Source organism: Bacillus rossius, chromosome 1 (genome assembly GCF_032445375.1).
Source record: "Bacillus rossius redtenbacheri isolate Brsri chromosome 1, Brsri_v3, whole genome shotgun sequence".
Lineage (NCBI taxonomy): Eukaryota > Metazoa > Arthropoda > Insecta > Phasmatodea > Bacillidae > Bacillus > Bacillus rossius.
This window is the reverse complement of record NC_086330.1, coordinates 334,958,058-334,973,879: the sequence shown is the minus strand read 5'-3', so window position 1 is coordinate 334,973,879 and position 15,822 is coordinate 334,958,058. Positions and strand designations below refer to the sequence as shown.

The 15,822-nt window shown below is 38.3% G+C and overlaps 1 protein-coding gene across 3 annotated transcripts in view; it reads right to left on the bottom strand.

Annotated features, from left to right (window-relative positions):
• The window catches only part of LOC134528080 (sodium/potassium-transporting ATPase subunit alpha-like), a 96,101-nt gene that overhangs the window by 44,181 nt on the left and 36,098 nt on the right, over positions 1-15,822 (bottom strand). For 2 of the 3 annotated variants that reach the window (XM_063361328.1, XM_063361329.1), the window contains exons 6-8: positions 10,130-10,363; positions 2,148-2,393; positions 1,153-1,264 (exon numbers count right to left, since the gene is read on the bottom strand). In XM_063361328.1, coding sequence (XP_063217398.1) covers positions 1,153-1,264; positions 2,148-2,393; positions 10,130-10,363 — 592 coding nt within the window. The remainder of the gene's footprint in view (positions 1-1,152; positions 1,265-2,147; positions 2,394-10,129; positions 10,364-15,822) is intronic. The other variant, XM_063361330.1, reaches the window with a different exon arrangement.

Here is a 15,822-nt window from a genome sequence, read left to right as displayed (position 1 = left end):
AGCAGCCAATGAACTGGCATCATTTGCCCGAGTATACAGAGGACTGTGTAGTCTATCTTGAAGGTGTTCGAAACCGCGAATTTTTCCAGTCCCTAACAATAACCCAGGAAATTCCAGATATACTACAGTTGTAAATAACAGTTGAATGTTGATGTGCTTGCCTTTCATTTCCTTTGAGACCATCATGAAAGGGTGGAATTATGCTTGAAATGATTGAGAGTAGTATGCTTGTGCCACCCTCTGGCAGCAACACCTAGAGTTAAAAACGACAACCTTTAGCAGATGACACTACTACTATAGCCTGGTTGATTCTGTCAGTTACAGCTGCTAGTAATAATTGATGATTATGGTGCACTCGGCAATCCACCGCTGCTCAATGTACCAAGTCAGCGTGGAGTGAGCAGCGAACAATCCCTGCATCAAGTACATCTTTTAGTTTTAAGTATTAATTATAGTGGTATTGTTTTGAGTTGTATACTAAATACCACTTTGTTTTGTATAATTTGCATCGTTGCCCGAGAGCTCCCGTGACCCGCATCAGTAGGGTAGGCGTAATGATACTAGAACAGTGGCTACATGTTAAACATTGGCCCCTAAGAGGGGGGAGGGAGGAAGGCCTAAGGCAGGAGCAAGCCACGCTAAACACAGGAGCAGGTGCTGGGGAAGAGGATGCTAGTCGACGGTGTTATTCTCAGCTGCTTGTGACGTCGTATCCCTCCTTCCTCGGACCCCATAGCAAGAGGCGTCTGCTGGTGATGTCACTGTTGGTTCATATTACAAATATGTGATTTTTTTGCTTGCTCCTACCATTAAATGGTCTCTAATTAATTACTCTAGCATAGCATATAAAATATTATAAAATATATATTACCTATTCTTACATCCTATTAGTAATAATAGACTTTAAGTATTATTTTTTTAATAATTTCTACTTTATATTAATATTTTTTTAAAAAGACAGGGAACAAATAATATATTTCCTAATTCTGATTGAGATGTATTTGATATTAATTGACTATTCCTGGCATTTAAGTATCAAAAGAAAAAAAGGAATGTGGGATGAGGAATGAAAAAAATTTACTGCACAATTTAACTTACTAATATTACGAAAATCCAAGATGGTAGGGATAAGTGATAAACACACATTTATACCTCTTCAACACTGGCAGATGTTCCTGGTCTTGCTTGAACACCGCCCTGTTGCACAGAGCTGCGATGCGCGCCAGGGCCTTGAACCCCGGACCGGACTTGTCGTACGGAACACCTGCGCCAATCAGATTAGAAGCCTGCATTTCATAGCCAATCATATGCTACAATTTTAAATATGTAGCCTGAAGTCTGGGTCTTGCCTGTTATGTTGATTTGTTGCTTTTTCATGCTATAATTTTCTAAGACAATTCCTACAAATCTTCCCAATCTAGCCATTGTAATTATTTTTTTTGTCAAATTCAAATATAGCTACTTATTATTATCTGTTTTGTAACAAATATGGAAATTATACTTAAATGAAACTTCTTGTTTGAATGAGTCACTAAAAGAAAATGTTATATTTTTGCAAAACAGAGAATCCTTACTTATTTACTTATAATGTGCCATCTTCTAAATATTGCTTTGTAAAATATTAAAATCAAACAACAAATATTCAAAATGGTGGGTGAGACTGCCAGATACGAGAATTTTTAGCCACAAATAAAACAATAATTATTCCAGCTGCGGCTAGCAGCTTTGGTAAGCTTGCAGTACATAATTCATCTTCCACCGTTAGCTTTCAGTAATAAAATAAAAATTGTGACTCCAGCATTGAAATGTTTGCTAGCCAATAAACCTGGCTGAAACATGTGCCACAGAAAATGAAGTTAATGTAAATTTGAGGTTACAGAATTTCATTAAGCTGTTTGAATGAAAATTCAACACTCAGCTTTTGTATTTTTCAGTACTTTTTTTTTTGTGGTGCATTAAATTATTTCTTGAGATTTAATAAATCTAATAAAAATGTGTTATGGAATCCCAAATACCACTTCCAAACAAATTCCCGTGGCATTGTTTACGACAGCTGGAAAAAAAACAATTCTGTTAGCAATTTGAAAGCCGGTGGTGCGCAGAAGACATGGATCGGGTTGCAGAGATACACCAAACCCCCTCCTCACCCGACTGGTCCTCCGAGGTGTCGGCCTCTATGATCTGGCCGTCGAACCACATGTGCGCCACCGTCATGCGGTTCTGCGTGAGCGTGCCCGTCTTGTCGGAGCAGATGGTCGACGTGGAGCCCAGCGTCTCGACGGCCTCCAGGTTCTTCACCAGGCAGTTCTTGGAGGCCATGCGCTTGGCCGTCAGCGTCAGGCACACCGTCACCGTCGCCAGAAGGCCCTCCGGGACGTTCGCGACGATGATGCCTGCGCGGCACGTCGACAAAACCTCAGCATTACACGTTCATGCTTCCGCTATGCCGTGTGTGTGTCACTATACAGACACATCCATCACGACATACCAAAAGCTTCACACAATCCATTTCCCAGGGTGTCTCCACTGGAATTGCCCTTGAAAATGTTCAACAACCAAAAGCACTGACACAAATTTTATATGCAACATCCTCTATTTCTGTTTCCAACATTTTTTTCAAACTCTCAAACTACATTTTTTTTTTTTCAGTTCTTTTTTTAAAATGGACAAAGATAAATTGTTGTTTTGTCCTAAAAAGATCTCTAACAAGAACTTTGACATAAAAGCTTTAAATCTACACTTAGAACTGTAGGCCAATATTTCATTTAGATATCCGAGCAGTGGCTAATTCAGAATCTCATAAAAGAAGAGATCATATTCGTAAGCAAATGTACTGCTAGCAGTGTTTTCCCAAGTACATCATTTCAGGGACGGCTCCAGAATTAATTTTTGGGTAGGTGCAGACTACCGCAGGGGTGCACGAACAGTTTTGGTAGTACGGGCACTACCGGGGGTCTGGCCCCCATATCAAAGGGTGATCCAGGGAATTTTTTAAACTAAGATGCAAAATGGTAAGTTTTGTGGCTTTCTGGGGGTAATTTATTTCTCTCTGAAGTCAAATATGTATAGTATATTAATCGTACAAAATATTATAAATGTGTAATAGTAAGTAAACAAAATACACTTTAATATCTACAAAGGTCACAAAATGATTTGTTATGATTAAATTGTACATTTATATAAAATGTCAAAATGTTACAAATCTGCAGGCAAATGTATAGTTTCATTTTATTGCAAAATGGCCTTTTCAGATGGGCAGGTGAATACTGTTCGTAATGAAAATAATATTTACTTTTCTTACGGTTTATAAAATAAACCTAATGTTTAATATGAATTGTTTATTTTTATAAAAAGTCTTTTTTCCAATTTTCTGTTTTGAAAATGTTAGTTAGGCCCGGGCCTACTCAGCCTACCTACTGGAGCTGCCGCTGGTTCATTTTATTCAGCGTAAGTTGTAATCAGAAAGTAGAAAGAAAGACAGTGCTTCCGCTCTTCGACTTTTTTTATGGTTACTTTTCTGTATGAAAGCACAATTATATTTAAGGTATAAAATACTTAATCATAGCAAGCCATTTTTCAAGCTCTGCTCTAATTATTCAGTTTTTATGTAAGAATTAATATATTAAACACTCATAGAGAAAATTAGTTTTTCGCTTATCAATAAAATAATTTGTTACTGTGGAAATCATATTTGCACTTTCAAATGAACCACCATACAAATGTAAGTACAGTAGAACCCCTCATATCCGACCTTCCCACAACTGACTCCTCCGGATATCCGACCTAGTCTCCGTGGTTGGCGAGCCTGTTCAGACTTGAAAAAGTGACGCATCTACAATATGTCTTCGTGTCGCAAACTGTTCAGTTCAGCCGTGATTGTTGGTGCAGAATGTGCTCCTACTATAATCTTGTACTGTTCTGTGTTTTTTTTTTTTAACGTAACGTAATGTATTGTGGGTAGAAAAAGTGGAGGGACACTTCTGCAAAATCAAGATTTGGCAAAACTGAAACAAAAATACATTACTTAATTCTTTAAATTAGGTATGCTTACATTGTATTTATCGTCTCATTTATAATTTAACAAAAGTAAATGTTTGAAATGTATACAGCAACATTTTTACAAATAAAGTTGTATTACTGTACATACTGTATAGCTGGGAAAGGCGTTTTTTTTTTTTTTGCTCCTACGGATATCCGACCTTTTGGCCGTTCCGACCATGGCCCGGTCCCGTCATGGTCGGATATGTGAGGTTCTACTGTACATAGCACACAAGTGTAAATTAGGAGAAAGACTCTGGTACTGCTTCACACCTTTAGAAATTACAATAAATATACGGACCTATCAATGAGGAATTTAACTAAAATAAACGAAGATTTTTTCGTATTTACAAATAATTGAATCTGCATTTAAGTTTCGTTAATAGCCTATACCAAAATTATTCTTTTCGATTCATGTTCAAAGTAAGTCCATAAACTTACGAAGAAAGTCGTTGAATTACGAAGATCCCTGGACAATTTGTAACTAGCGTTTTTCAGAAATTAAGATTAAAATTTTTAACAGAGTATATAACAGCTAATCCTTAGTTTAAATTTTGTGTGCAGTATAATGGACATCCAATCTATTTCTTCACGACTGTTTTTGTATGGTTATCGGCTTCCGCCAGTCAAATATCCGTACGTAGATTAATACCCATGCCTTACCCTGAACTCGAACCCAGAATTAGGGATGCAAACGATACATCGATGTTTTCAAAACATCGATGTATCGTTCATGAAACATCGATGTTAGCATCGATGTTTTGAAGAGCGATACATCGCCGATGCATCGACGAAAAAGACTAAAAACATCGACATCGTTCATCATTAAAATTACCCTAGTTTTTTACAATATTTTGGCTATCATTTCATGAATATTTATTGAATATATAAAAAAACATTACGATACGAAATTTAGTTTTTAAGATACATTTTTTTAACTGTCTATACTTACTTAAAACCTACATTTTTAAGTAGGTATCAAAAATGTTGTAAATACTGAACTATTTGGTTGATTTCAGTATAAATTTTTTTCCAGAACTTTGAGGTGTGTAAAATCATTTGGAAAATATAAATACCGTAAAATAAAATTTGTTTACATAAGAATTTTCTTTTAAATTTTGAAAAAATGTAGGGAAAAAGCAGCGAGACTTTATAGACAATTTCATAGCTTTTTGTACATACAAGCTATTGATTGGTAACGATACGGTCTCGCCAGCTCTATCGAAAGAATTAATGTTTCATTTTAAACCTTCACTTACACTTCATGCTTTTTCCCTAATTTTTTTAAAATTAAAAATAAATTGTGTAAAAAAAATAGCTATTTTTAAAATGATTTTATACTTCTTAAAATACTGGAAATAAATGATAAGGATACCAACCAAAATGGCTTAGCATTTACAACATTTATTTATACTTAAAAATGTAAGTTTTATAAGTTTAGAAAATTTAAAAAAAAATGTTTCTTGAAAACTAAATGTAATATCACAATGGTATTTGGATAGATAGATCTCTCATGGTCTGTACTATTTACAATATATTCATGAAATGATTAAAAACATAAAAAAAACAAGGGTAATTTTATTTTAAATAAGCCTGTGTCTTAAGGCTGCAGTCTGCCCGGGCACACACTGTGCACAGAGCTTCAGGAAAAGAACATGATTTGAAAACTACTCAAGATATCCGAGTGGGGTCTGTTTACGAAAAGCTTTTAAGTGTTCGCTGAATGCCGAAATGTAGGTACTTTTAAATTCGGATTAAGTTTTTAAATTGTGTTTATAGTATGTAGAGTGAAAATGGATAAAAGGCGTGTTTTCAGTGTAATTTTTAGGCATAAAACAACCGATACAGAATCTTGAAACCATTTAAGGGCAGTTCAGTACACCCTTATCTTCATTTCTCCGCTATATAATGTTACGGTCACCGTCAACTTTCACAGCTATCTTGTGGATATTGTGGTCAGGAACCTGTAGTAGGTATGGTTTTTGGCTACATACTATAATTTAAATCATTTTGGCATGTTTTTCCTGATATTTAAAAACATCGTTTAAAACATCGATGTATCGGTTGTCAGAACGATGTTTTTTGACATCGATGCTTTTTCGTTTGAACATCGATGTTCGTGATATCGATGTTTTTAAGAGCGATGTTGCATCTCTACCCAGAATCGCTCACACCGTAAGCCGGTGTGCATCCGACTACACCACGGAGGTCAGCTACTACGACGCCATTTTTTTATTTATTTTTTTTCGGTGTGCACTGTTGCCAGAATAAAGACCACTGAGCACGACATTTTTACACACACGTTTGTAATATTTCAGGAAAATAATATTTTTTAAGGTTATTAAATAGTTTTGGGGAAAAAGTTTTAATTATATGCAGTAGAGGGCAATTTTAAATAATAAAATTTAAATGATGTTTTTCATATTGTATTTCACCAAAAGCATTTTAGGGTGAGATCTCCTAATCCCAGCCACCCCCCAGTATTCAGCCAGTTTTGACAATTTTTACTTGTAATAAATATACTTCTATTAGTTTAGCTATCTATGGTCTGTTATACAGTTCAACCAACAGAATAAATTTACTATATGCCAGAAGAAAACACATTTCTTGTGGCTGGACTTCGGGGTCTGTATGGCTGACAAAAAGAGACGGCTGGCTGAGGACTGTTTAATGTCGAGTTATGTGATAATTATTATTTTTTATTAAAATACTAATAAAAATTTGATCATAAGCTTTTTACCTTACACTAGAATACATAGTTAAGATGACATGGCTAGAATTTGTAAACTAAAGTTATGGGTCTAAATATTTTGAGAGTAATGGGAATCTTACTAGTATCTTTAAATGGCTGACTACTGGTGCAACCACCCTATAATTTTTAACTTCTGAGACCGAACAGAAAGTTGCCACAACCAATTTCGCTTTTTCATTACTTAATATATTTATAGCTCACTCTTTGAAAATAGCACATGATTTAATGGCATACGTAAAATCACTACTGATGCTACAAAGAGTTTGTTATGTGAAATTATTCGATTCAACAGCGCACAGGAATTTTTTCCCTTCTTAACTTAGTCTAGGCTGGCTGGCAGCCTGGAGGGAAACGACTAAAGTCGCCCCCGAAACAACCAGTGCCATCAAAACCAAACTAAATGCGGACAAAATGTCCAAGCTCCCGCCCATTTGCATAGTAGTCTTTCTACTCTGTCCAAATCTTCTTCCAGTACCATCCTTCTGTTTCCTGTAACCAACCTGCTTGTAATTAATGCATGAAATTTTGCATCCCGCATGTCAGTGCCCAGGGTTTTCCCTGTGTCTATGCAGGTTTTACCTGGGCCCAACTTATCTAGTTTTTAACTTAGAATAGTCAGTGAAAGGGGGTTAGTCATGGCTAAAATGTTGCCATGGCTGGCCAATCCCCTCCTAGCACATGATGCATGCTTCCTCTCCTGCATGGTTCATAACCTGCATGCTTAGAGCGTATAGGCTTCGGCCTGAGACGCACTTAGAGTCTTCCCTACCCAGACCCCTCCCAAATACACTTAGTAATTAGTTAGGCTAGGAAAAAAAAACTTATTCACGCTTAATATTGAATTAGATTTTTTAATTTTTTAATGATTACAACTGTAATATAGGTACTGACAATAGACAATAGAAGATCAACAATTATTATTTTTTTAATATAATACTTTGTATAATTTTGATGACAAATTAAATAAATATTGTAAACAAAGTTACATGATTAATCAGTGAAAAAGAACTAATCCATGTCACCGAATAGTAACAGTCTGACAACATTGCGTGCCGTTTAATCTGCCGTCGTCCGGGTTCTCGTGTTCGAGACTGGGCGTGGATCCTAGTGGGAAATCTGGCTCTTAGTGAAAATGTGTCCGGGAGGGCGCCAGGCTAGCTCTGCGTCTAACCAAATTTTGGGTTCTGTGGGTGCGTTGCCCCTGCGTGGCCCGCTAGGACAGTCGACGAAGTTTGCGGTTGGAGGGACCCCTGGCTGTTAACACGTCACAGGCCCTGTGCAGCATAACATACTGATTCCTAGCTGGGGTAGGGAGACTCAACACAATAATAGATACGAATTCGAACTTTATCCTGTCGGTGACACGTCGTGCACGGAGTGTGCGGAGTGGACGTTTAATCGGTCGAACAGTTACAATTACATTTTACACTTACACGACATACATTGAATTACTCTACGAAATTACATTGAATTAACACTGAGTGCTCTGACGCACTGTTACTAATCTAAGCCCTCACGCCAGTCGAGGTGAAGGGGGAGGTTGATTGGAGACGGCCAATCCCGGGAATTGCTAGTGTGGCGGCACCCGGGCCCACCTGTGTGGACCGCAGCCCGCAATGAAATTAGATGCAAGTTCTATGCGTAGCTGTCGCCGGTGCCTGTGCAATCGACGTTTAACAAAAATTCACTTGTTGAGGGAGTCGGCCCGTGCCGTATGGTGAACTGCCCCGCATAATGTCTAGTGCAGGGAGTTTATGCTTAAGTGGCTGGGTTAGGCCCTACACCGTAAAAAGGACCGGGGACCCACTGGGAGTTTAGGCAACGAAAAAAGATTTAGTTTAAATGACTATAGTTACCAGCAGTAAAGTTCAGTGGAAACAAAGGGTGATGACTCCCCGTGGAACGCACGTCCGCCCCGGTCTGCGAGTCGCTCGGTACTGGCGTCTGGCCTTGGCGCGAGGGAAAGTCTCAGCGTTCTCTCGCGCCAAAGTTGCTGAAGTTCCGTTATTCGGAAATTATTTTAATAACAAGAAGCTGGGAGCAGCTCTAAATTTACACATTAATTATTAACTAATCTGATTTACAGATACTCTTTAATAATTAGGGTTAGTAAAATTACGTTAATTAAGTTTAAATATTAAAAGTCACACAAGAGACTGTTCGTCACTTGCTGACTGCTCTAGTGGCTAGTCACACATAAAAACAGGGAGGTAATATTTACGTTAAAATAACACTATAATTAATTAAGGCTGAAGGCCGCAAGGGAGACACTCACAAACGTATTAACGTGAGTGACTCGGGCACTCCTGCGTCGCACTTTCCTTGGGCAGGGGTTTTAATAAAAGTGGCGTTACTATTAAATTAGGTCCTATTTTTAATGAATTGGGGTCTAGGTGTTTGATTAATTATGCCTGGCCCTTGGTTCTACCTGGTCTTCAGGGGCTCGCCTGACTCGGGTGGGCCATGGCTAGGACTGCGTTCCGTTAGCGGGGTCGGATACTGGCGGTTGCAGGTCGGGCTTTGGGGTGGGCTTCGGCCGGACAATGTCAAATCTGTACTGCCAACTAGAGAAATACATTTCACGCAATCTTTACAGCTTCGAAGTGTTATGTTTGAAAAATAATCGTATTTATTTTTTAATATTTTTTTTCGATGCCATCATTTTCAAGTCATTCTAAAAGTGTTTTTTGTGCCATAATAAATGCAGATTTAAATGTGCCTTTTTTAAATTTTTAATTACATTCCAAAATTTCATCATCACCATAATCATCATAATAATCATCATTATCATATTTATTCATAAAACAAAATTAACTATATTTTCGCACCATCAAAAATCATTTATCAATACTACCGACAGTACATGTAATAAAAAACGTAATTTAAAAATATACAAATAGATACAAAGTTTTTGAAATTTTGTTTTCAGTAATACAGTTGTATATGCCATATGACGAGTATTTAAAGATGGCGTCAATTCAATATATCTTAAATGCAATTTTTTTAGACAATATTGAAGAATGGTGAAATATTGTTTAATGTATGGGTATTTGGATAGGTAATCATGTTTATTGACACTTCCCAGGTATTTTATAATTTAATTAGTTGAGCACAGTTTTATTTAATGTTTTTTAATTTGCTAGTATATTTTTAGAATGGGTTTTGAAGGGTAATGTTGCATGAGAGGCGTGTGGTTTCTGTCCATCAGATAAATGCTGAGGAGATTTACCATGCCATCTCCAGAGGTACGACTGTTATGGAAGTTAAATAAAAGAAATCACCGCTCCTCAAAGAAAAAGGCGAGACAGCCCAAGGTGTGGCATGGTGCAGGTTGCTCACCGATGAGGAACACAACGGCGTCCAGCCAGTGGTAGCCCAGGATGAAGGAGATGATGAATAGTAGCACGCCCTGGAACACTGCCACGGCCGATATGATCCTGATGAAGTGGTGCAGCTCCTTGGCGATTGGAGTGTCCCCGACCTCCAGGCTGGACACCAGCCCCGCGATGCGTCCCATGGCTGTGTTCTCACCAGTCGCTACCACTATGCCCTTGGCTGTCCCTGCGCAGAGTGCTTCGCACATGATTCCTCAGGGGCTTTAGGCCCCACCATCTTCGATTTCCCCATCCTTTTGCATATCTATACTTCTAATTTTGAACTACCTATTCCAATTTCTGGCAATGTCAAGGCATAAATCATATCTTCCAGGCCTGATATACCCTGTTGCAACCACATATTTGTCAACAGGCTCTAGTCTATAAGCACCATGAGGATATAACTTAATACTTCATCAGGGTGACTAGAACTATCGTGATAATCACCAGTTCACACATTTTGGCTTCAACAAGTGGCCAAAGGTATTATGTCAAACCAAAAAAATTAGCACAGAAGCTTTATTGCAAGCAGTATAAAAATATTTGAGATTGAAAATGGAGAGTCTTATGTACCCTTAAACAAATAGGGCTGTGCTGTATTATGCCAAAAAATTACTGGTTATTCGACATCAAATAATCCCATCCCAAAGTTATACATTTTATTTTAATTTTAATAGTCGTTGGTTTAAAAATACCATATATATGACCTCAATTAAGCTCAGAGATGTGCATATAATACTAATGAGTCTATTTATGATGAAAAATAATGTGCAATATTAACCTTGCCATAATTTGTTCTTTCAAATTCACAACACATTATCATTGTTTTAAGAAAATCATGGCATCCAGGGTTAAACGGGAGTTCACCACACCTCCCCCCTCCCACCCCCCCAACCCAACCTGCTCACCCTAAAGGTTCCAAAAAGAAACGCCAACTACCGCGCCTCAGGTATAGGTCCTGTACCTTAGGAATATCTGTTAATAATTTTTCGTCATGCATGACTGGGCCATCCCTCGGAACGACATGGGTGTCAGTCACCAAAGCTGTTGAAATTATTAGGGCTGCCTCATGCAGTGTTGTCAGATGTGTGAGTTTGCTGGCTCCTTAAAATTATAAGCGGCAGTCTAATTCTGGCAGTAAAGCGCAAAACATTCGAAGAACATCGCAACAGGAGCTTTGGAAATGCACTATGAAAAAAACATTGAAACGGTGCTGACTCCGAGAAAATTTCTGTCTAACGAGAGTAGTGTATAATAGTATTTTCTGGCACAGGCGTCAGGCGGTGGTGCCTGGTGCCGGTCCGCCATCTTGGATTGTGATATCACGGCGGCCATCTTGGATGACCGTGACCTTGAACTTTTACCTTGACCTTGACCTTTAACCTTCAAATTAACCAAAATTAACCAACATTTAGCCAACATTTGCCAAAAATTCCTCAAAATTCGCTAAAATTTCCATTTTTTGGAAAAAATTCCGCCTAAAAATCTCAAAAAATTCCACAATTAAAAAATTAGGATTTCGAAAAACCTCAAAAGTCGTTTTGCCTTAGAAACCACGAAAATTCATAAAACGGCTTAAGAATCCATGTCGACAGCCTCCGATAAGCAATTTTTTTTATGAATAAGGATACCATGATCACCATCTTGGATTATGACGTCACCTTGGCAAGTTCCGTCATGGCAGCCATCTTGGACTCAAAAATTCCTCAAAATGGCTCAAAATGACTCAAAAATTCCCGTTGCGAGGAAAAATTTCCCGTTTTAGTCCATAAAAATACCAGAGGCTGAAAATGTCCATATAGAGGCTTAAGCATCCATTTCTACAGCCTCCGATAAGTCACTGACGTCATCATGGATTATGACGTCACCGTTGCAATTTCCGTTACGCCCACCATCTTTAACTTTTTTATTTATTATCCGATTTTAATGAAAAAGAATTAAAATTTATAAAAAAATTTAATAAAAATTTAATAAAAAATATTTTAAAAACATACATTTACGGCACGGAGCTCGGAGTCCTCGGTTCGAACCCGGAGAGGGTAAAAAAAAATTAAAATAAAAATGGTGACCGATCCTTCCCTTACTGTGGCTGCAGGCAGACTGACCCCCACCACTTTTTACCATGCATATATAATCAGGTAGTATGACGTCATGTCCACCATCTTGAAATTTGGACGCCATCTTGGAAATCTTTATTTATTATCCGATTTTAATGAAAAAATTTCAAAATTCACCAAAAAATTAACTTATTAGAATTCTGATTGATTAGATCGATTCCTGTCCTTGGTTCTAAACCGGTAAAAGCAAAAAATAAAAAAAACACAATAGATCCTTCCTCCACAGAAGCTACCTACAGACTGACCTACCACCAATACCAAGGTATATATCGTCAGCTGGTATGACATCATGTCCGCCATCTTGTCTTCGTCCGCTGGAGACCGTCATCTTGTTTTCGTCTGCTAGAGTGTGCTGGCGACATGTTAGTATAATTTTCTGTTCACCATACCTTTAATCTCGTTTGTTGGCATTGAACTTTGTCATTGACTTTGAACATTGACCTTGACCTGGAACTTTGACCTTGACCTTGAACTTTGGCCTTGACCTTGAATTTTGACCTTGACCCTGAAATTTGACATTGACCTTGAAATTTGACCTTACCTTGAAATTTGACCTTGACATTTCACCTTGATCTTTGACTTTGTCCTTGACGTCCATCATGGATCCGACATTTTATGTTCAGCACATGCTACCAGGAGCTACCACCTGCTAGTGGTCATTGCCACCATCTTGTTTTTTTCTGCTGGAGGACACCATCTGATATGTACTCGTCTTACCATATGCCAGTTTTATTCTAACCTGCTAAAGTGCAGTAATAATTTATTATTACTGAGGTGCCCGCCATCTTGAAATTTGGGCATCACCTTGAAATCATGTAATTATTTAGCTAGAAATGCGGGAAAAATTCCTAAAATCACCGAAAAAATCAATTATTAATTTACAAATTAATTAGATCAGTTCCTGTACTTGGTTAGATTCTTGACCAGTGACAGGTGTAACTAATTATTAAATAAATTTTAGATTCTGTTTTCCATTACCTTTTGCGGAGTGTATTAATCATTCACTCTACGAAAAACAACTTAAGACAATATACCTGACCAACGAATTAAATACAGTGCCGATTAGCCTAACATGAAAGTCTAATTTTTCAATAATATGAATAACCTATAAGCCGTTCATGTGCATTGCCACACATTCAGTCCAATTGTCTTCAGACCATGAGACCGAGTCATTACAATATCAGATGTATAGGCTAGTCATTTCAGGACCGCATGACCTTCGTCGTTAGCTAATTATATTCAATTAGTCCATCGTGACATTTTTTATACATACTAAAGGACCAAGTGACCTTGAAAAATATTTTAGTAACACCAAGAGGTTTTGAACTAGTAAATATTCAGTCACTACATTTAGTACTACGCGCAATCAACAAAAAGGAGGCACCGTCAACGAAAAGGCAGCACATTTGGAATCACCGCCAACGAAAAGGCAGCACATTTGGAAGCACCGCCAACGAAAAGGCAGCTCATTTGGAAGCACCGACAACGAAAAGGCAGCACCATCATCGAAAAGGCAGCACATTTGTCATTGGCTCCAATATTCATTGGCTCCAATATTCATTGGCTCCAATATTCATTGGCTCCAATATTCATGGGCTCCAATATTCATTGGCTCCAATTGCTCCAATTGCTCCAATTGCTCCAAATGATCCAACAGACTCCAAAAGGCTCCAACAGTCATTTGGCTCCAATAGTCATTGGCTCCAATATTCATTGGCTACAATATTCATTGGCTACAATATTCATTGGCTCCAATATTCATTGGCTCCAATAGTTATTGGCTCCATCAGTCATTGGCTCCTACAGTCATTGGCTCCAACTGTCTTTTGTCTCATCAGCTCCAAATATATTTGGCTAGAATTCTACGAGTCTAAGAGACTATGAGACCACAAGGCTACGGGTCTAAAAGGTTCTAGCTGGTTACGAGTTATACATGGCTACGAGACAGCATGGCTAAAAGACCGCGTGGCTACGAAACTACATGTCTTTGAAGCTACAAGAATACAAGTCTAATCGGCTCCAACTACTCCAGCATTATGTTATTAGATTACATGACTACTTGTTTACGTAGCTACAAGTCTACGAGGCTACTTGGATACGTAGCTACAATTCTACGAGGTCCCAAGACATCAAGACTACGCGACTACGAGCGCATGAGTTTAAGAGAGTACTTGACTACGAATCTTCAAGTTTACGAGACTGCGAGGCTACAGAGCTACGAAGCTTCTAGAACACGAGTTTACGTGACTGCGAGAATAGAGGACTTCAAGTCTGCATGAGTGCTTGACTACGAAGCTACTCGACTACAAGGCTCCAATTGTCGCATCTGTCTTCGTCGGAATTTTCTCTTTTGCTCCAACTCCACCATCAGCATTATGTTATAAGATTACAAGGCTACTTGCTTACGTAGCTTCAAGTCTACGAGGCTCCAATGCATCATGACTACGTGACTACGAGCCATGAGGTTACGAGACTATGCGATTGCGGGGCCCCCACATGGCCGGTGCTACCGTTGCTATGGCAATGGGGCCCGTGGGTCTAGGGGGCCCGCGAAGGAAAGAAAAAAATAAAACTAATTTTTTTTTTAAATAGACAGCAAACAGGTAGCCCTAGTTTTAATTGTATCGATGAAATATTGCAACAAAGTAATATGATTCGGAATTGGTATCAGAATATGTTGTGCTTACAGAACATGTCTGAATCTACAACTGAAACAAAACCTTCTGACGTGGTAACAGTTACCAGTACAGAACACCGCCTGGCATGGGCGTAGATCCCGGGGGGGCCAGGGGGGCCCGGGCCCCCCCTGGAATTAATGGGCCCCTCCTTGTGGGGGCCCACTTCGTGATTTTAAAGTTAATGGTGTACACAACATATATATCAGATTATTATTTACAACAACGACAGACACTTTGACATGCTTTACATTCCTTCCTTCGAGTTCCGTAGTTATTTTCCCTTACCCCTTCTGCGAAAGCCATGGTATGGAGTTTTCCAGTGAGAACTTTGAAACCCTTAATTCCTAGAAACCATTCATTCCAAAGGACTAAGCTAGGGTAGGGTTCCGTTAGCATTTCCTCCCCATTGTTACCCACACTACCTTGTTCTCTGAAACGACAGTATTATAGGTTTCAGGTAGTCTGTTTTTAAAGTGGTTTTGCTCTCGTGTGCGCCAGTCTTCTGCTTTCTTGGCAAACATCAACATGGAGGATAAGTTCGTGACGCGGAAGAAACGGAAAACAGAATCTGATTCTCACCTGGTAAGCTTGATTGTTTTATAAGTGGTGACTATTATTTAGGTAAAATATTTTATTTAAGTGATTATGTAACGTTATTTTCTCCAGTAAATAAACAACTTAATACTTTACAGTAATTATAGTAGAATTTAGTTTATTTACGAACTGAAACTTATATACCATTTTGTGGAATTTTTTAGCACATCTCCATTCTGTAAGGCTAGCTGCTCTGTACGTTACATGTGAATATACAGGGAATAATTTTTTTCCTCGTCAATATGGAATTGAAAATCACTCCCTTTTAT